This window comes from Oncorhynchus clarkii, unplaced genomic scaffold (genome assembly GCF_045791955.1).
Source record: "Oncorhynchus clarkii lewisi isolate Uvic-CL-2024 unplaced genomic scaffold, UVic_Ocla_1.0 unplaced_contig_3642_pilon_pilon, whole genome shotgun sequence".
In the NCBI taxonomy this organism is placed as follows: domain Eukaryota; kingdom Metazoa; phylum Chordata; class Actinopteri; order Salmoniformes; family Salmonidae; genus Oncorhynchus; species Oncorhynchus clarkii.
In genome coordinates this window covers 99,757-120,000 of record NW_027261153.1, presented here as the reverse complement: position 1 = coordinate 120,000, position 20,244 = coordinate 99,757, and the positions used below count along the sequence as shown (strand labels likewise).

Sequence of the window (20,244 nt, the reverse complement as noted above, 5' to 3'; positions counted from 1 at the left end):
CAGAGGAGAGGGTGTTATATATCCCCTTTACAAGAGGACCTCTCCCTGACAGAGGAGAGGGTGTTATATATCCCCTTTACAAGAGGACCTCTCCCTGACAGAGGAGAGGGTGTTATATATCCCCTTTACAAGAGTACCTCTCCCTGACAGAGGAGAGGGTGTTATATATCCCCTTTACAAGAGCACCTCTCCCTGACAGAGGAGAGGGTGTTAAATATCCCCTTTACAAGAGCACCTCTCCTTGACAGAGAGGAGAGGGTGTTATATTACCCTTTACAAGAGCACCTCTCCCTGACAGAGGAGAGGGTGTTAAATATCCCCTTTACAAGAGCACCTCTCCCTGATAGAGGAGAGGGTGTTATATATCCCCTTTACAAGAGCACCTCTCCCTGACAGAGGAGAGGGTGTTATATTCCCCTTTACAAGAGCACCTCTCCCTGACAGAGGAGAGGGTGTTAAATATCCCCTTTACAAGAGCACCTCTCCCTGACAGAGGAGAGGGTGTTATATATCCCCTTTACAAGAGCACCTCTCCCTGACAGAGAGGAGAGGGTGTTATATATCCCCTTTACAAGAGCACCTCTCCCTGACAGAGGAGAGGGTGTTATATATCCCCTTTACAAGAGCACCTCTCCCTGACAGAGGAGAGGGTGTTATATATCCCCTTTACAAGAGCAGCTCTCCCTGACAGAGGAGAGGGTGTTAAATATCCCCTTTACAAGAGCACCTCTCCCTGACAGAGGAGAGGGTGTTAAATATCCCCTTTACAAGAGCAGCTCTCCCTGACAGAGGAGAGGGTGTTATATATCCCCTTTACAAGAGCACCACTCCCTGACAGAGGAGAGGGTGTTATATTCCCCTTTACAAGAGCACCTCTCCCTGACAGAGGAGAGGGTGTTAAATATCCCCTTTACAAGAGCACCTCTCCCTGACAGAGGAGAGGGTGTTATATATCCCCTTTACAAGAGCACCTCTCCCTGACAGAGAGGAGAGGGTGTTATATATCCCCTTTACAAGAGCACCTCTCCCTGACAGAGAGGAGAGGGTGTTATATATCCCCTTTACAAGAGCACCTCTCCCTGACAGAGGAGAGGGTGTTAAATATCCCCTTTACAAGAGCACCTCTCCCTGACAGAGGAGAGGGTGTTATATATCCCCTTTACAAGAGGACCTCTCCCTGACAGAGGAGAGGGTGTTATATATCTCCTTTACAAGAGCACCTCTCCCTGACAGAGAGGAGAGGGTGTTATATATCCCCTTTACAAGAGGACCTCTCCCTGACAGAGGAGAGGGTGTTATATATCCCCTTTACAAGAGCACCTCTCCCTGACAGAGGAGAGGGTGTTATATATCCCCTTTACAAGAGCACCTCTCCCTGACAGAGGAGAGGGTGTTATATATCCCCTTTACAAGAGCACCTCTCCCTGACAGAGGAGAGGGTGTTATATTCCCCTTTACAAGAGGACCTCTCCCTGACAGAGGAGAGGGTGTTATATATCCCCTTTACAAGAGGACCTCTCCCTGACAGAGGAGAGGGTGTTATATATCCCCTTTACAAGAGGACCTCTCCCTGACAGAGGAGAGGGTGTTATATATCCCCTTTACAAGAGCACCTCTCCCTGACAGAGGAGAGGGTGTTATATATCCCCTTTACAAGAGCACCTCTCCCTGACAGAGGAGAGGGTGTTATATATCCCCTTTACAAGAGCACCTCTCCCTGACAGAGGAGAGGGTGTTATATTCCCCTTTACAAGAGGACCTCTCCCTGACAGAGGAGAGGGTGTTATATATCCCCTTTACAATAGGACCTCTCCCTGACAGAGGAGAGGGTGTTATATATCCCCTTTACAAGAGCACCTCTCCCTGACAGAGGAGAGGGTGTTATATATCCCCTTTACAAGAGCACCTCTCCCTGACAGAGGAGAGGGTGTTATATATCCCCTTTACAAGAGCACCTCTCCCTGACAGAGGAGAGGGTGTTATATATCCCCTTTACAAGAGCACCTCTCCCTGACAGAGGAGAGGGTGTTATATATCCCCTTTACAAGAGCACCTCTCCCTGACAGAGGAGAGGGTGTTATGTTCTCAGACTAATTAGGAGAGGAAGAGTATCGCTCCCCTGCAACCCTTCTGTCCCTCACCTCCCTCTACTCCCAACTCACCTCTCCTCTCTCTACTCCCACCTCACCTCCCTGTACTCCCACCTCACCTCCCTCTACTCCCATCTCACCTCCCTCTACTCCCACCTCACCTCCCTGTACTCCCACCTCACCTCCCTCTACTCCCACCTCACCTCCCTCTACTCCCACCTCACCTCCCTCTACTCCCACCTCACCTCCCTCTACTCCCACCTCACCTCCCTGTACTCCCACCTCACCTCCCTCTACTCCCACCTCACCTCCCTCTACTCCCACCTCACCTCCCTCTACTCCCACCTCACCTCCCTCTACTCCCAACTCACCTCTCCTCTCTCTACTCCCACCTCACCTCCCTGTACTCCCACCTCACCTCCCTCTACTCCCACCTCACCTCCCTCTACTCCCACCTCACCTCCCTCTACTCCCACCTCACCTCACCTCCCACCCTACCCCTCCATCTGCTCTCACCTCACCTCCCTCTACTTCCACCTCACCTCCCTCTACTCCCATCTCACCTCACCTCCCTCTACTCCCACCTCACCTCACTTCCCACCCTACCCCTACCCCTCCATCTACTCCCACCTCACCTCCCTCTACTCCCACCTCACCTCACCTCCCTCTACTCCCACCTCACCTCCCTCTACTCCCACCTCACCTCACCTCCCTCTACTCCCACTTCACCTCCCTCTACTCCCACCCTACCCCTCCCTCTACTCCCACCTCACCTCCCTCTACTCCCACCTCACCTCACCTCCCTCTACTCCCACCTCACCTTCCTCTACTCCCACCTCACCTCACCTCCCTCTAATCCCACCTCACCTTCCTCTACTCCCACCTCACCTCCCTCTACTCTCACCTCACCTCCCTCTACTCTCACCTCACCTCCCTCTACTCCCACCTCACCTCCCTCTACTCCCACCTCACCTCACCTCCCTCTACTCCCACCTCACCTCACCTCCCTCTACTCTCACCTCACCTCCCTCTACTCCCACTTCACCTCCCTCTACTTCCACCTCACCTCCCTCTACTCCCACCTCACCTCACCTCCCACCCTACCCCTCCGTCGACTCCCACCTCACCTCACCTCCCACCCTACCCCTCCGTCTACTCCCACCTCACCTCACCTCCCTCTACTCCCACCTCATCTCACCTCCCACCCTACCCCTCCGTCTACTTCCACCTCACCTCCCTCTACTCCCACCTGACCTCATCTCCCATCCTACCCCTCCGTCTACTCCCACCTCACCTCACCTCCCTCTACTTCCACCTCACCTCCCTCTACTCCCACCTGACCTCACCTCCCATCCTACCCCTCCGTCTACTCCCAACTCACCTCACTTCCCTCTACTTCCACCTCACCTCCCTCTACTCCCACCTGACCTCACCTCCCACCCTCACCTCCCTCTACTCTCACGTCACCTCACCTCCCACCCTTACCTCCCTCTACTTCCACCTCACCTCACCTCCCTCTACTCCCACCTCACCTCACCTCCCACCATCACCTCCCTCTACTCTACTCTCACTTCAACTCACCTCCCACCCTTACCTCCCTCTACTTCCACCTCACCTCACCTCCCTCTACTCTCACCTCAACTCACCTTTCACCCTCACCTCCCTCTACTTCCACCTCAACTCACCTCCCTCTACTCTCACCTCATCTCCCACCCTCACCTCCCTCTACTCCCACCTCACCTCCCGCCCTACCCCTCCCTCTAGTCCGGGGTTTGCTGTTTGGGAGCAGGGTTTGTTGTTTAGGAGCAGGGTTTGTTGTTTAGGAGCAGCGTTTGTTGTTTGGGAGCAGGGTTTGTTGTTTGGGTACAGGGTTTGTTGTTTGGGAGGGTTTGTTGTTTGGGAGCAGGGTTTGTTGTTTGGGAGCGGGGTTTGTTGTTTGGGAACAGGCTTTGTTGTTTGGGAGCAGGGTTTGTTGTTTGGGAACAGGGTTTGTTGTTTGGGAGCAGGGTTTGTTGTTTGGGAACATGGTTTGTTGTTTGGGAGCAGGGTTTGTAAGGAACCATGTGTTGTGATCTTACTACTTCAACAGATCTAAGTTAACAGAAACGATGCCTGTTATCACAGCTTTAAAAGAGCGGCCTCCCGAGTTAAGCAGAAGTGCATTGCAGTGCTTGAGGCGTCACTACAGACCCAGGTTCGATCTCAGGCTGTGTCACAGCCGGCCGTGACCGGGAGACCCATGAGGCAGCGCACAATTGGCTCAGCAACGTCCGGGTTAGGGGAGGGATTTCCTTGTCCCGTCGTGCTCTAGCGGCTCCTTGTGGCGGGCCGGGCGCCTGCAGGCTGACTCCGGTCGCCAGCTGTACAGTGTTTCCTCCGACACATTGGTTAAGCGAGCAGTGTGTCAAGAAGCAGTGCAGCTTGGTAGGGTGGCGTTTCGGAGGACGCAAGGATCTCGACCTTCGCCTCTCCCAAGTCCGTAGCAAAGTTGCAGCGTTGGGATAAGACTGTAACTACCAATTAGATATCAATGAGAGAGTGACTGCGCTAATAAATAGAATTAGAAAAGAGTTTCAGGATAAATCCTTAGGAAATGGTATGATGGACATTATAACAAGACAGGAAGGGAAACCCAGACCTGGGGATAATGGATTTTAAATGAACATGGCAGAGGAAGTCTGGTTCTGGTGCCACAGTGCTGCTAAAGACCTGGGGATTCTGGATACAATATTCAAAATATAGTGTACTACTTTGGATCTACGTCCAATAGAGAGTCCTGGACCTGTGTCCAATAGAGAGTCCTGGACCTGTGTCCAATAGAGAGTCCTGGACCTGTGTCCAATAGAGAGTCCTGGACCTGTGTCCAATAGAGAGTCCTGGACCTGTGTCCAATAGAGAGTCCTGGACCTGTGTCCAATAGAGAGTCCTGGACCTGTGTCCAATAGAGAGTCCTGGACCTGTGTCCAATAGAGAGTCCTGGACCTGTGTCCAATAGAGAGTCCTGGACCTGTGTCCAATAGAGAGTCCTGGACCTGTGTCCAATAGAGAGTCCTGGACCTGTGTCCAATAGAGAGTCCTGGACCTGTGTCCAATAGAGAGGCCTGGACCTGTGTCCAATAGAGAGGCCTGGACCTGTGTCCAATAGAGAGGTCTGGACCTGTGTCCAATTGAGAGGTCTGGAACTGTGTCCAATAGAGAGGTCTGGAACTGTGTCCAATAGAGAGGTCTGGAACTGTGTCCAATAGGGAAGCTGGATAAGTCCAATAGGGAGGCTGGATAAGTCCAATAGGGAGGCTGGATAAGACCAATAGGGAGGCTGGATAAGACCAATAAGGAGGCTGGATAAGACCAATAGAGAGGCCTGGACCTGTGTCCAATAGAGAGGATGGATAAGACCAATAGGGAGGCTGGATAAGACCAATAGGGAGGCTGGATAAGACCAATAGAGAGGCCTGGACCTGTGTCCAATAGAGAGGATGGACAAGACCAATAGGGAGGCTGGATAAGACCAATAGGGAGGCTGGATAAGACCAATAGGGAGGCTGGATAAGACCAATAGGGAGGCTGGATAAGACCAACAGGGAGGCTGGATAAGACCAATAGGGAGGTTGGATAAGACCAATAGGGAGGCTGGATAAGACCAATAGGGAGATTAGATAAGTCCAATAGGGAGGCTGGATAAGACCAAAAGGGAGGATGGATAATACCAATAGGGAGGCTGGATAAGACCAATAGGGAGGCTGGATAAGACCAATAGAGAGGCCTGGACCTGTGTCCAATAGAGAGGATGGACAAGACCAATAGGGAGGCTGAATAAGACCAATAGGGAGGCTGGATAAGACCAATAGGGAGGCTGGATAAGACCAATAGAGAGGCTGGATAAGACCAATAGGGAGGCTGGATAAGACCAATAGAGAGGCTGGATAAGACCAATAGGGAGGCTGGATAAGACCAATAGAGAGGCCTGGACCTGTGTCCAATAGAGAGGATGGACAAGACCAATAGAGAGGCTGGATAAGACCAATAGGGAGGCTGGATAAGACCAATAGGGAGGCTGGATAAGACCAATAGGGAGGTTGGATAAGACCAATAGGGAGGTTGGATAAGACCTATAAGGAGGTTGGATAAGACCAATAAGGAGGCTGGATAAGACCAATAGGGAGGTTGGATAAGACCAATAAGGAGGTTGGATAAGACCAATAAGGAGGTTGGATAAGGCCCGGAACACTTCACATCTCCAGTCTTCTTTTATTGAGTGAAGCGGTGAGATGACCCCTTTGTCCTTTTCTGGGATGATGAATGTCTGTCTCCTCTCTTCTACATTTCCTCAGTTTTTTTTTTTTTTTTGATGCAGTGAAGTCGATAGATTCACCTTGACAAGAAAACTTTGTGATTTATCAACCCTCCTCTGGCCAATGCTAGATCCCAGTCTCTTACCGTCCTGAAGAACCCAAATCCACAGAGAGTAACAGACCAACAGAGCCCAGCCGTTGGTCAAATTCTCCTGGAGTGGAAGAGGAAGGTGTGGAGGAACGGAGAGATGGAGAGAGGTGTCGTACGCTGATAGACAAATGGATCTTGTTAGAGAGAAACAGCTGCAACATTTTTTTATATAAATAAATAAATAAATGTGCTTGACTTGTCCTCCTAACAGAAAGGACCATGGTGATCAACGCGGGACCACAAGATGAAGCACTCTGTCAGGGGCCGCGTTGGGAAATTAACACATAATGTTCCTCCTTCCTGATAAATGTGTGACAGCTCTCCCTCGCAAATCTTTTTTCTCTTATTTCTTCATCATTTTGCTGCACGTCTCACCGTCCCCATTGGTAAGTAAAGGAAAGGTTTACCGCCAACCACAATTTCCCTGTGATGAACGGCGGTCTGTAAAATGTACCATTTCTGTATGAGATATAGTTCATTTTAAGCAATTCTGGTAAATGGGTGTCACTGATTAGGACAGATAGTGCTGGCGGTTTGATAGCCCAGTCGGCACGGACTTTATTCCCTCCCCAGGCCTCCAGCGAGGCAGAAAGGCCATGCAGGCTGTCGGTGATCGTGCCTCCATGCCTAAATAGAAAGCAATAGCTTTGATGCAATTAGAGGCCATGCTGAGGTTTATTCCTGAAGCCTGTCATAGTTCAGGGGTTATAAAGGGTGTTCGGGAGGCAGCAGCCATGATAAAGACTCTACTACCTCTCAACCACAAGTCACTCCTCTTTCTCCTCTATCTCCCTCCTCCTGCTCTGTGATTCATCTCTCTCTCTCTCTGTCTCTCGCTCTCTCTCCCTCTCTCTCTCTCTCTCTCTCTCTCCATGTCTCTCTCTCTCTCTGTCTCTCTCTCTCTCTCTGTCTCTCTCTCTCTCTCTCTCTCTCTCTCTCTCTCTCTCTCTCTCTCTCTCTCTGTCTCTCTCTCTCTCTCTCTCTGTCTCTCTCTCTCTCTCCCTCTCTCTCTCTGTCTCTCTCTCTCTTTCCTTCTTTCTTTCTCACTCCTGCACAACAAGAGAATATCTCTGTCTTATCTACAAATGTAAGGTAATATAAAAATAAATGAAAAAAAGTGGCTGCCAACATTTTTTAGGCGAATAATAATAATAATTTATTTATTTGTTTATTTTTAGCTGAACTCACCAGAGCAGCTTACTAACAAGCCGATAGGACAACAAAGTGAGTAAGAAACAAGTTCCTCTGTCCAATAGAAGGGTCTAAAACGTACCACCTGGAAGCTCCTGTTAGAAAGTGTCTGCTCAGCGAAGGATGACTTATTACAGTCAGGAGTATTGGCAGGAACACAAAACATGGAAGGAAGCTCTTTGATTTCTCTGGGATCCTCCTGACAAGCCTGTTCCTGCTGCCGGGCCTGATCAATGGATAACCGATACAGGTATCAGACACCCGCCTGCCACCACAAACGGCCTTGTGGGTAAACAAAAGACGCGGTGGTAAAACAAGGAACAAAAACAAGGTTAAAGCACAACAACAACAACAACAACAACAAAAAACACAGCGAGAACAAGAGGCTCTTCAAAGGATACAAAGGACAGAGGAGAAGAGGAACAGGACTGATAAACAGCTGCACCATTTTCTACTGGGGAGGAAGTAGGAAGTAGGAAGTAGGCCACAAGGCTGGAGACTGAAATATACATTATAGTGTACAAGGTACAAGTCATTACAAAAGACACAGCGTACCTGGTTGCAAAAGTACAGCGTACCTGGTTGCAAAAGTACAGCGTACCTGGTTGCAAAAGTACAGCGTACCTGGTTGCAAAAGTACAGCGTACCTGGTTGCAAAAGTACCGCGTACCTGGTTGCAAAAGTACAGCGTACCTGGTTGCAAAAGTACAGCGTACCTGGTTGCAAAAGTACAGCGTACCTGGTTGCAAAAGTACAGCGTACCTGGTTGCAAAAGTACAGCGTACCTGGTTGCAAAAGTACCGCGTACCTGGTTGCAAAAGTACAGCGTACCTGGTTGCAAAAGTACCGCGTACCTGGTTGCAAAAGTACCGCGTACCTGGTTGCAAATGAACCGCGTACCTGGTTGCAAATGTACAGCGTACCTGGTTGCAAATGTACAGCGTACCTGGTTGCAAAAGTACAGCGTACCTGGTTGCAAAAGTACAGCGTACCTGGTTGCAAATGTACAGCGTACCTGGTTGCAAAAGTACAGCGTACCTGGTTGCAAAAGTACCGCGTACCTGGTTGCAAATGAACCGCGTACCTGGTTACAAATGTACAGCGTACCTGGTTGCAAATGTACAGCGTACGAGGTACAAGTCATTACAAATGTACAGCGTACGAGGTAACAAGTAGACAAGGTACTAGTGTAGAAGGTTGTTCAGGCCCCGGCTACACTAACAGCAAGGCTCACACAGAACGACACAATGGGAAAGCCTCAGATAAAGGCCCCTTTAACACCAGAGTTACACAAACCATTAGACCCGTACACCCCTTTACAGTTTGTCTGTGTGTCCAACCCCCATTCAGAGTCAGCCTTCTGGATACTTCCTCTGTGTGTCCTCATTATTCCTGCCCTGCTGCCACCGTTCAACATGTAACATTTAACTGACGTTTTAAATCCAACACCACTTGACCCAGCAGTGCAACGCCGCGAGGCACTGAGAGGGGGAGAGAGCGAGAGAGAGAGGGAGAGAGGCAGAGAGAGAGGGAGAGGGAGAGAGAGAGAGAGAGAGAGAGAGAGAGAGAGAGAGAGAGAGAGGGAGAGAGAGAGAGCAGAGAGAGAGAGAGGCAGTGAGAGAGAGAGAGAGAGAGAGAAAGAGATGGAGAGAGAGAGAGAGAGAGAGAGAGAGAGAGAGAGAGAGAGAGAGAGAGAGAGAGGGAGAGGGAGAGGGAGAGGGAGAGAGAGAGAGAGAGAGAGCGAGAGAGAGAGAGAGAGAGAGAGAGAGAGAGAGAGAGAGAGAGAGAAAGAGATGGAGAGAGAGAGAGAGAGAGAGAGAGAGAGAGAGAGAGAGAGAGAGAGAGAGAGAGAGAGAGAGAGAGAGGGAGAGCGAGAGGGAGAGGGAGAGAGAGAGAGGGAGAGAGAGCGAGAGAGAGAGAGAGAGAGGGAGAGAGAGAGAGAGAGAGAGAGAGGGAGAGGGAGAGAGAGAGAAAGTGTGGGAGGCAATTAAAGGAGGCACATTTTCAGCTTCGAATACGAAGACGAAGTCATTGGTTTAAAGAGCGATGACCTCTGAGACAGCCCGTTTGTGTTGGCTGTGATGGAAAATAATGATCGACTCTCTCTTTAATAAACCAGCAGACTCACCGATGCCGTTGACACTACAGACACATCTCAATGAACACCACAGGCCTATAAAACACCTCTGTGTTGTGATGCCATAACACTTTGGTTTCAAGGCTGGTTGTGTATTTTGCATTGTGAAGGTGGATGCTAGCCGTTGTGAAGGTGGGTGCTAGCCATTGTGAAGGTGGGTGCTAGCCGCTGTGAAGATGGATGCTAGCCGTTGTGAAGGTGGATCCGAGCCGTTGTGGAGGTGGATGCTAGCCGTTGTGAAGGTGGATGCTAGCCATTGTGAAGGTGGATGCTAGCCGTTGCGAAGGTGGATGCTAGCCGTTGTGAAGGTGGATGCTAGCCGTTGTGAAGGTGCATGCTAGCCGTTGTGAAGGTGGATGCTAGCCATTGTGAAGGTGGATGCTAGCCGTTGTGAAGGTGGATGCTAGCCGTTCTGAAGGTGGATGCTAGCCGTTGTGAAGGTGGATGCTAGCCGTTGTGAAGGTGGATGCTAGCCGTTGTGAAGGTGGATGCTAGCCCTTGTGAAGGTGGATGCTAGCCAAGAACGGGCCATTTTTAAGTGCCTGCCACATGTAGTGTAGAGAACGTGGAGGGTTGAGGGTGGATACTTCTCTTTACTATATAGTGAGCTGATCAGTTTCATTGATCCCGTGACGTACCAGGATTTTTCTAGTAGAAACATGAGGCCTCATTGAGTCACAGTTGAGTAAGGGCTTTTTAAGTCTCCCTCTCTTCAATACAGGGTCTACAGCAGACGAGAACATCTTCCCTGCTCTGCTCACATCTGTTCACAAACAGGGAACGTGGTCCACATGAACACGCCATACTGAACCTCTACAGTACGCTCTCACTAGGGAGCCAATGTCGACTCCCCGTCATTTGAGATGATTCCTTTCATTCCTGGTGAGTGGGTGTGTCACTTAAAAGGAGGAGGGGGGGGGGGGGGTTCCATGTGAACCTTCTAAATTCTAAATGAGCTGTTCCGATTCTAGAATCATGCTGGGAGGAATGTTAACACGTATTTCTTCCAAACAATGTTTTGGTTAAATAACTAGACAGCCATTCAATTAGATACATTTATTTATCCAAATATACCATTCCCTCCTCCCATCTTAAACTACAGAGACCTCTTTAGACATCAAGTTTAAAAAAGGATGTTTCAGAGTTAACTACTATGGAAAAATGTGCTCATATTTGATTCCAATCAATAGTGCTTTACACAAACTGGAAAGAAAAAGGTAAGAATTTAATAATTCCAAGGCTTTTATGGGATGACTATTAAAGTGTAGAAATTAGAACTAAAATATACCTGATTAGTATTGGTCAAAGACAAAATAGCAAATTAAAGCATAGCATTATCATATTTCAACAACAGGTAATAAATATACTGCATTAAAAATAAATCTATGAATGGATCAAAAAAACACTGGGTTACTCAAAACACCTCAGAGTAATGCTGTCTAATTATTGACAAGGAGAGTAGTTCCCTTTAGTCTGGTGAGAGTTCCCATTGTAGTCCCCTTTAGTCTGACGATAGTTCCCATTGTAGTCCCCTTTAGTCTGACGATAGTTCCCATTGTAGTCTCCTCTAGTCTGGTGATAGTTCCCATTGTAGTCCCCTCTAGTCTGGTGATGTTCCCATTGTAGTCCCCTTTAGTCTGATGATGTTCCCATTGTAGTCCCCTTTAGTCTGACGATAGTTCCCATTGTAGTCTCCTCTAGTCTGGTGATGTCTCCCATTGTAGTCCCCTCTAGTCTGACGGTAGTTCCCATTGTAGTCTCCTCTAGTCTGGTGATGTCTCCCATTGTAGTCCCCTCTAGTCTGACGATAGTTCCCATTGTAGTCTCCTCTAGTCTGGTGATGTTCCCATTGTAGTCCCCTCTAGTCTGACGGTAGTTCCCATTGTAGTCTCCTCTAGTCTGGTGATGTTCTTGTAGTCATTGTAGTTCCCATTGTAGTCCCCTCTAGTCTGACGGTAGTTCCCATTGTAGTCCCCTCTAGTCTGACGGTAGTTCCCATTGTAGTCCCCTCTAGTCTGACGGTAGTTCCCATTGTAGTCCCCTCTAGTCTGACTAACACTCCCTTCCCGCTCTAAATATGGACCTTTTTAGATGGGTCTGAATTCGCACCATTCGTGTCTTAATGTATATAATATGACTGTGTTAGAACTATTTATGTGTTAATACAGTTGAAGTCAGAAGTTTACATACACCTTAGCCAAGTACAATCTCAGTTTTTCACAATTCCTGACATTTAATCCTAGTAAAAAAATCCTGTTTTAGGTCAGTTAGGATTCACCACTTTATTTTAAGAATGTGAAATGTCAGAATAATAGTAGAGAGAATGATTTATTTCAGCTTTTATTAATTTCATCACATTCCCAGTGGGTCAGAAGTTTACATGCACTCAATTAGTATTTGGTAGCATTGCCTTTAAATTGTTTAACTTGGGTCCAATATTTCAGAGAGCCTTACACAAGCTTCCCACAAAAAGTAGGGTGAATTTTGGCCCATTCCTCCTGACAGGGCTGGTGTAACTGAGTCAGGTTTGTTGGCCTCCTTGCTGGCATGCACTTTTTCAGTTCTGCCCACAAATGTTCTATAGGATTGAGGTCAGGGCTTTGTGATGGCCACTCCAATACCTTGACTTTTGGAGCAGTGGCTTCTTCCTTGCTGAGCGGCCTTTCAGGTTATGGCGATATAGGACTCGATTTACTGTGGATATAGATACTTTTGTACCTGTTTCCTCCAGCATCTTCACAAGGTCCTTTGCTGTTGTTCTGGGATTGATTTGCACTTTTCGCACCAAAGTACATTAATCTCTAGGAGACAGAACGCGTCTCCTTCCTGAGCATATGACGGCTGCGTGGTCCCATGGTGTTTATACTTGCTTACTATTGTTTGTACAGATGAACGTGGTACCTTCAGGGGTTTGGAAATTGCTCCCAAGGATGAACCAGACTTGTGGAGGTCTACAATGTTTTTTCTGAGGTCTTGTCTGATTTCTTTTGATTTTCCCATGATGTCAATCAAAGAGACACTGAGTTTGAAGGTAGGCCTTGAAATACATCCACAGGTACAATTGACTCAAATTATGTAAATTAGCATATCAGAAGCTTCTAAAGCCATGACATCATTTTCTGGAATTTTCCAAGCTGTTTAAAGGCACAGTCAACTTAGTGTATGTAAACTTCTGACCCACTGGAATTGTGATACAGTGAATTATAAGTGAAATGATCTGTCTGTAAGCAATTGTTGGAAAAACGACTTGTGTCATGCATAAAGTAGATGTCCTAACCAACTTGCCAAAACTATAGTTTGTTAACAAGAAATTTGTAGAGCGGTTGAAAAACGAGTTTTAATGACTCCAACCTAAGTGTATGTAAACTTCCAACTACAACAGCATATTGTATAGACCTCTATATAACTGAAATATAACCATTCATGTCTTAATGTATAGACCTCTATATAACTATATTCGAACCATTCATGTCTTAATGTATATAATATGACTGTAATAGAACCATTCATGTCTTAATGTATATAATATGACTGTAATAGAACCATTCATGTCTTAATGTATATAATATGACTGAAATAGTACCATTCATGTCTTAATGTATATAATATGACTGTACTAGAACCATTCATGTCTTAATGTATATATGTCTCTCTTCACAGCACTACACTGTAATTTCCTGATCCAGCTGTCTCCTTGGTCTCTGGTCCATTCCTGCAGCGGGCGTTAAATGTTAGCATGCTGCCCATTTTGCACCCTATTCCCTATATAGTGCACTACTTTTAACCAAAGCCCAGAGCCCTAGCTGGTCCTGGATTAGGTTTCAAGGAGTGAGAGTAATCCCTGGTGATTATCTCATTGTTCTTGTCAATTTGGGATCAGACAGAAGCTTCCAGGTCAGACAGACGTTGACCTATTGTCCCTCATCACTCCACTCCTCCACTTCTCTGTCCCGAAAACACACACACACACACACACACACACACACACACACACACACACACACACACACACACATTCCCTAACTGCTACAGACCATAGATTACCCTTCACCAGCCTCTGGCTCCCAGACAGTCCCAGATTGTGACCCCTACTACTAAACACTATCACACCACACATAAACACAAGCCCACACACGTAGCCAGGACTGAAAGCACACACACACACACATACACACACACATGAAGGCACGCACATGTGTACATATACACACACACACTCCCCAAAACACACACACACACACACTCCCCAAAACACACACACACACTACCTCTGCATTGCAACATGTGTCTCTTTGCACGTTTTTTTTTTATTTTCCGTCTTCGGAAAAAGCATGGCCACAGTGAGACATGAGATGAGTCATGTGAGGTGTTGTGATGGTTTGAGATTAACAGGGCTTGGCAGCTGCCTCCCTAGATGGGACAGGGATAGGATTACAGCAGAGAGAGAGAGAGAGAGAGAGAGAGAGAGAGAGAGAGAGAGAGAGAGAGAGAGAGAGAGAGAGAGAGAGAGAGAGAGAGAGAGAGAGAGAGAGAGAGAGAGAGAGAGAGAGAGAGAGAGAGAGAGAGAGAGAGAGAGAGAGAGAGAGAGAGAGAGAGAGAGAGAGAGAGAGAGAGAGAGAGAGAGAGAGAGAGAGAGAGAGAGAGAGAGAGAGAGAGAGAGAGAGAGAGAGAATGTGTTGTCACCAACCGAGGAGGGCCTACAACAGCACCTAGATCTTCTGCACAGATTCTGCCAGACCTGGGCCCTGACAGTAAATCTCAGTAAGACCAAAGTTTCAATGTAAAACACCAAAGAATGCAAGCAGAGCAGAATTAGGCCGATACCCGCAAATGATCAAAATCCAGAAAAGAGACTACAACCACCTAAAAGGAAGAGATTCCCAAACCTTCCATAACAAAGCCATCACCTACAGAGAGATGAACCTGGAGAAGAGTCCCCTAAGCAAGCTGGTCCTGGGGCTCTGTTCACAAACACAAACACACCCTACAGAGCCCCAGGACAGCAATACAATTAGACCCAACCAAATCATGAGAAAACAAAAAGATAATTACTTGACACATTGGAAAGAATTAACAAAAAAACAGAGCAAACTAGAATGCTATTTGGCCCTAAACAGAGAGTACACAGCGACAGAATACCTGACCACTGTGACTGAACCAAACTTAAGGAAAGCTTTGACTATGTACAGACTCAGTGAGCGTAGCCTTGCTATTGAGAAAGGCCGCCGTAGGCAGACATGGCTCTCAAGAGAAGACAGGCTATGTGCTCACTGCCCACAAAATGAGTGAAGAAAAACTCCATTGTAAATACAACCCATATTTATGCTTATTTATTTTATCTTGTGTCCTTTAACCATTTGTACACCGTTACCACACTGTATATATATATAATATGACATTTGTAATGTCTATATTCTTTTGGAACTTCTGTGAGTGTAATGTTTACTGTTAATTTTTATTGTTTAGTTCTCTTTTGGCAATGCTAACATATTACATATGTTTCCCATGCCAATAAAGCCCCTTGGATTGAATTGAATTTTGAGAGAGAGAGAGAGAGAGAGAGAGAGAGAGACAGAGAGACAGAGACAGAGAGACAGAGAGAGAGAGAGACAGAGATACAGAGAGAGAGAGAGAGACAGAGAGACAGAGAGAGAGAGAGAGAGAGAGAGAGAGAGAGAGAGACAGAGGCCCCCTCGGATCACCTCTAACCAGGCAACTCTCACACGTTTTACAGCCCGCAGAGCTGGGTGTCATTGTTACAGCTGGGTGGGCCACCACTCCAAAGCTCTTAGCAGAGCATGAAGAGACAGAAAGGGAGAGAAAGAGTGAGAGAGACAATGGAATGAAGGAGGAACAACAGAGAGAGAACGAGACAGAGACAGACAGAGAGACAGAGAGACAGAGAGACAGAGAGACTGAGAGACAAAGAGACAGAGAGACAGAGAGACAAAGAGACAGAGAGACAGAGAGACAGAGAGACAGAGAGACAGAGAGACAAAGAGACAGAGATACAGAGAGAGGGGGTGAGGGTTCATAGAAGGAGCAACAAGACACAGTAGTAGCCGGTGTAGTGGTCTTACCAGTGTAGACAAATCGTCCAGGAGCTCCTTTGCAGAACTGCTTGGACTTGTAGGAGAGGGTGACTTCCACGACTCCTGGGATGTGCCTGGGTGGGGTCTGCACTCTGATGGCGTGGGGTGTAATCAGCTGTAGGGAATCAATGGGTGAACCAAACAGAAGTGGTGAGTGAACAGCGTGAAGTGCTGGGTGATGCCTGTCTGACTGCGGGGCTCTACTCCGGCTGGTGGAGTGACGCTTGCCAGCTCCAGTCAATTACAGCAATGAGTCTAAATTAGCCTGTCATCTAGCTGGGGTATCAAGGCTGCACACACACACACTCACACACACACACACACACACACACACACACACACACTGCCCTGAAGGGACGTCTGAGCTTTAGGTTTTCTGGGTTGTCTCTTGGTTTTTTTCTTTAGTCAGTAAATGTTCTGGGCGCTGGGTTTTGGGGTTTGGGGTTGTTCTCACAGGAAGGGCCAGAGGGCCGTGGTTCACATCAAAAATGCCTTCATATGTCCCCCTCCCTCACAGTGTTAATTCACTCCTGTTATATCTCAGACCCCCTTAATTGTTCCATTGTTTTTTTTGCGAGACCTCACGGTTTTCTTTTTCCCCGTTCCTGAGAGGTTTCTTGGTTTCAATCGGATTCCCATATTTTCCCGCCTGTTTTCCATGCTCTTCCTGTTCCTGTTCCTGCTCCTGTTTGTCTAGCTTCTGATCTACTCCTGTCATCACTTCACAGCAGCAAAGCTGATAGTAATGGGGATAGCTTGCGTGCTTCAGAATGCTATTAGCTCGCGTGCTTCAGACTGCTTGATCAGCTATACAGGGTGCAAACATTATAAGAAAAAGCTGTGTAAAGTGTCAGATTCCATTAACACAAACTGCTGTGTGGGACATGCTAACATTTATCCTCCCCCACCCCCAACCTACACACAATTAAAATCTATGTTGTGTTTTTTCTATGCTAATTGCTCTGAAGCACAACAGTGTATTCTGGCGTATACATGAGAACACCGAGTCTGGAAATAAAGGCACATGTCAAAGGCTTCTTACCTCACTCCACACAAGCATCGTCCCGAACACGACTTGGAGACCGTCAAAGAAGTTATCTCCTATGATGATGACTGTGGCTCCTCCCGTGGTCCATCCTTCACTTGGGCTGATGGCTTTGATGCAGGGGGTAGCTGCTTGTAACAGACAGAACAACAGAGAGAATTTAGGACCTTCCCATCCGCTAGACTACTAACCAACTAGCCTGAATATTAAAACAGAACACCGGGCACTGAAGAGCCAGATTCCCTACGTCAGACCGAGCAGCGTTACTCATGTGGTAGCCTAGTGGTTAGAGCGTTGGACTAGTAACCGGAAGGTTGCAAGTTCAAATCCCCGAGCTGACAAGGTACAAATCTGTCGTTCTGCCCCTGAACAGGCAGTTAACTCACTGTTCCTAGACCAGTTAACCCACTGTTCCTAGACCAGTTAACCCACTGTTCCTAGACCAGTTAACCCACTGTTCCTAGACCAGTTAACCCACTGTTCCTAGACCAGTTAACCCACTGTTCCTAGACCAGTTAACCCACTGTTCCTAGACCAGTTAACCCACTGTTCCTAGACCAGTTAAGACCAGTTAACCCACTGTTCCCAGGCCGTCATTGAAAATAAGACTTGCCTAGTTAAATAAAGGTAAATAATAATAATAATAAAAAAAGACAAAACTAATTGACTGGTTTTACAAGGCAAAAAGGCCGACAAAAACCATTGGTTTGTTCTAGCTACAGAAATCCAGAGGGGGGAAAAATGGCTTTGTGTAGCAAACGGTGTGTCAGGGAAAATATGTCTGTTACTAGGGCTGTTACTAGGGGCTGTGGTGGTCAGGGATAATATGTCTGTTACTAGGGCTGTTACTAGGGGCTGTGGTGGTCAGGGATAATATGTCTGTTACTAGGGCTGTTACTAGGGCTGTTACTAGGTCTGTGGTGGTCAGGGATAATATGTCTGTTACTAGGGCTGTGGTGGTCAGGGATAATATGTCTGTTACTAGGGCTGTGGTGGTCAGGGATAATATGTCTGTTACTAGGGCTGTTACTAGGGCTGTGGTGGTCAGGGATAATATGGGCTGTGGCGGTCAGGGATAATATGTCTGTTACTAGGGCTGTGGTTGTCAGGGATAATATGTCTGTTACTAGGGCTGTTACTAGGTCTGTGGTGGTCAGGGATAATATGTCTGTTACTAGGTCTGTGGTGGTCAGGGATAATATGTCTGTTACTAGGGCTGTGGTAGGTCAGGGATAATATGTCTGTTACTAGGGCTGTGGTGGTCAGGGATAGGGCTGTGGTGGTCAGGGATAATATGGCTGTTACTAGGGCTGTGGCGGTCAGGGATAATATGTCTGTTACTAGGGCTGTGGTAGTCAGGGATAATATGTCTGTTACTAGGGCTGTGGTGGTCAGGGATAATATGGCTGTTACTAGGGCTGTGGTGGTCAGGGATAATATGTCTGTTACTAGGGCTGTGGTGGTCAGGGATAATATGTCTGTTACTAGGGCTGTGGTGGTCAGGGATAATATGTCTGTTACTAGGGCTGTGGTGGTCAGGGATAATATGTCTGTTACTAGGGCTGTTACTAGGGCTGTGGTAGTCAGGGATAATATGTCTGTTACTAGGGCTGTGGTAGTCAGGGATAATATGTCTGTTACTAGGGCTGTGGTGGTCAGGGATAATATGTATGTTACTAGGGCTGTGGTGGTCAGGGATAATATGTCTGTTACTAGGGCTGTGGTGGTCAGGGATAATATGTCTGTTACTAGGGCTGTGGTGGTCAGGGATAATATGTCTGTTACTAGGGCTGTTACTAGGGCTGTGGTGGTCAGGGATAATATGTCTGTTACTAGGGCTGTTACTAGGGCTGTGGTAGTCAGGAATAATATGTCTGTTACTAGGGCTGTGGTGGTCAGGGATAATATGTCTGTTACTAGGGCTGTTACTAGGGCTGTGGCGGTCAGGGATAATATGGCTGTTACTAGGGCTGTGGTGGTCAGGGATAATATGTCTGTTACTAGGGCTGTGGTACTCAGGGATAATATGTCTGTTACTAGGGCTGCTGTGTGGTGGTCAGGGATAATATGTCTGTTACTAGGGCTGTGGTAGTCAGGAATAATATGTCTGTTACTAGGGCTGTGGTGGTCAGGGATAATATGTCTGTTACTAGGGCTGTGGTGGTCAGGGATAATATGTCTGTTACTAGGGCTGTTACTAGGGCTGTGGTGGTCAGGGATAATATGGCTGTTACTAGGGCTGTGGTGGTCAGAGATAATATGTCTGTTACTAGGGCTGTGGTGGTCAGGGATAATATGTCTGTTACTAGGGCTGTGGTGGTCAGGGATAAAATGTCTGTTACTAGGGCTGTGGTGGTCAGGGATAATATGTCTGTTACTAGGGCTGTGGTGGTCAGGGATAATATGTCTGTTACTAGGGCTGTTACTAGGGCTGTGGTGGTCAGAGATAATATGTCTGTTACTAGGGCTGTGGTGGTCAGGAATAATATGTCTGTTACTAGGGCTGTTACTAGGGCTGTGGTGGTCAGGATAATATGTCTGTTACTAGGGCTGTGGTGGTCAGGGATAATATGTCTGTTACTAGGGCTGTTACTAGGGCTGTGGTGGTCAGGGATAATATGTCTGTTACTAGGGCTGTGGTGGTCAGGGATAATATGTCTGTTACTAGGGCTGTGGTGGTCAGGGATAATATGTCTGTTACTAGGGCTGTGGTGGTCAGGGATAATATGTCTGTTACTAGGGCTGTGGTGGTCAGGGATAATATGTCTGTTACTAGGGCTGTGGTGGTCAGGGATAATATGTCTGTTACTAGGGCTGTGGTGGTCAGGGATAATATGTCTGTTACTAGGGCTGTGGTAGTCAGGGATAATATGTCTGTTACTAGGGCTGTGGTGGTCAGGGATAATATGGCTGTTACTAGGGCTGTGGTGGTCAGGGATAATATGTCTGTTACTAGGGCTGTTACTAGGGCTGTGGCGGTCAGGGATAATATGTCTGTTACTAGGGCTGTGGTGGTCAGAGATAATATGTCTGTTACTAGGGCTGTGGTGGTCAGGGATAATATGTCTGTTACTAGGGCTGTTACTAGGGCTGTGGTGGTCAGAGATAATATGTCTGTTACTAGGGCTGTGGTGGTCAGGGATAATATGTATGTTACTAGGGCTGTTACTAGGGCTGTGGTGGTCAGGGATAATATGTCTGTTACTAGGGCTGTGGTGGTCAGGGATAATATGTCTGTTACTAGGG

The 20,244-nt window shown here is 47.4% G+C and overlaps 1 protein-coding gene across 6 annotated transcripts in view; it reads right to left on the bottom strand.

Moving 5' to 3' along the window:
* Positions 1-20,244, bottom strand: part of LOC139405482 (transcription factor COE3-like) — a 95,837-nt gene that overhangs the window by 48,206 nt on the left and 27,387 nt on the right. For 5 of the 6 annotated variants that reach the window (XM_071147814.1, XM_071147816.1, XM_071147815.1 and 2 more), the window contains exons 3-4: positions 16,996-17,126; positions 15,942-16,068 (exon numbers count right to left, since the gene is read on the bottom strand). In XM_071147814.1, the coding sequence (XP_071003915.1) occupies positions 15,942-16,068; positions 16,996-17,126 (258 nt within the window). Of the gene's footprint in view, positions 1-15,941; positions 16,069-16,995; positions 17,130-20,244 lie in introns of all 6 variants that reach the window. The other variant, XM_071147818.1, reaches the window with a different exon arrangement.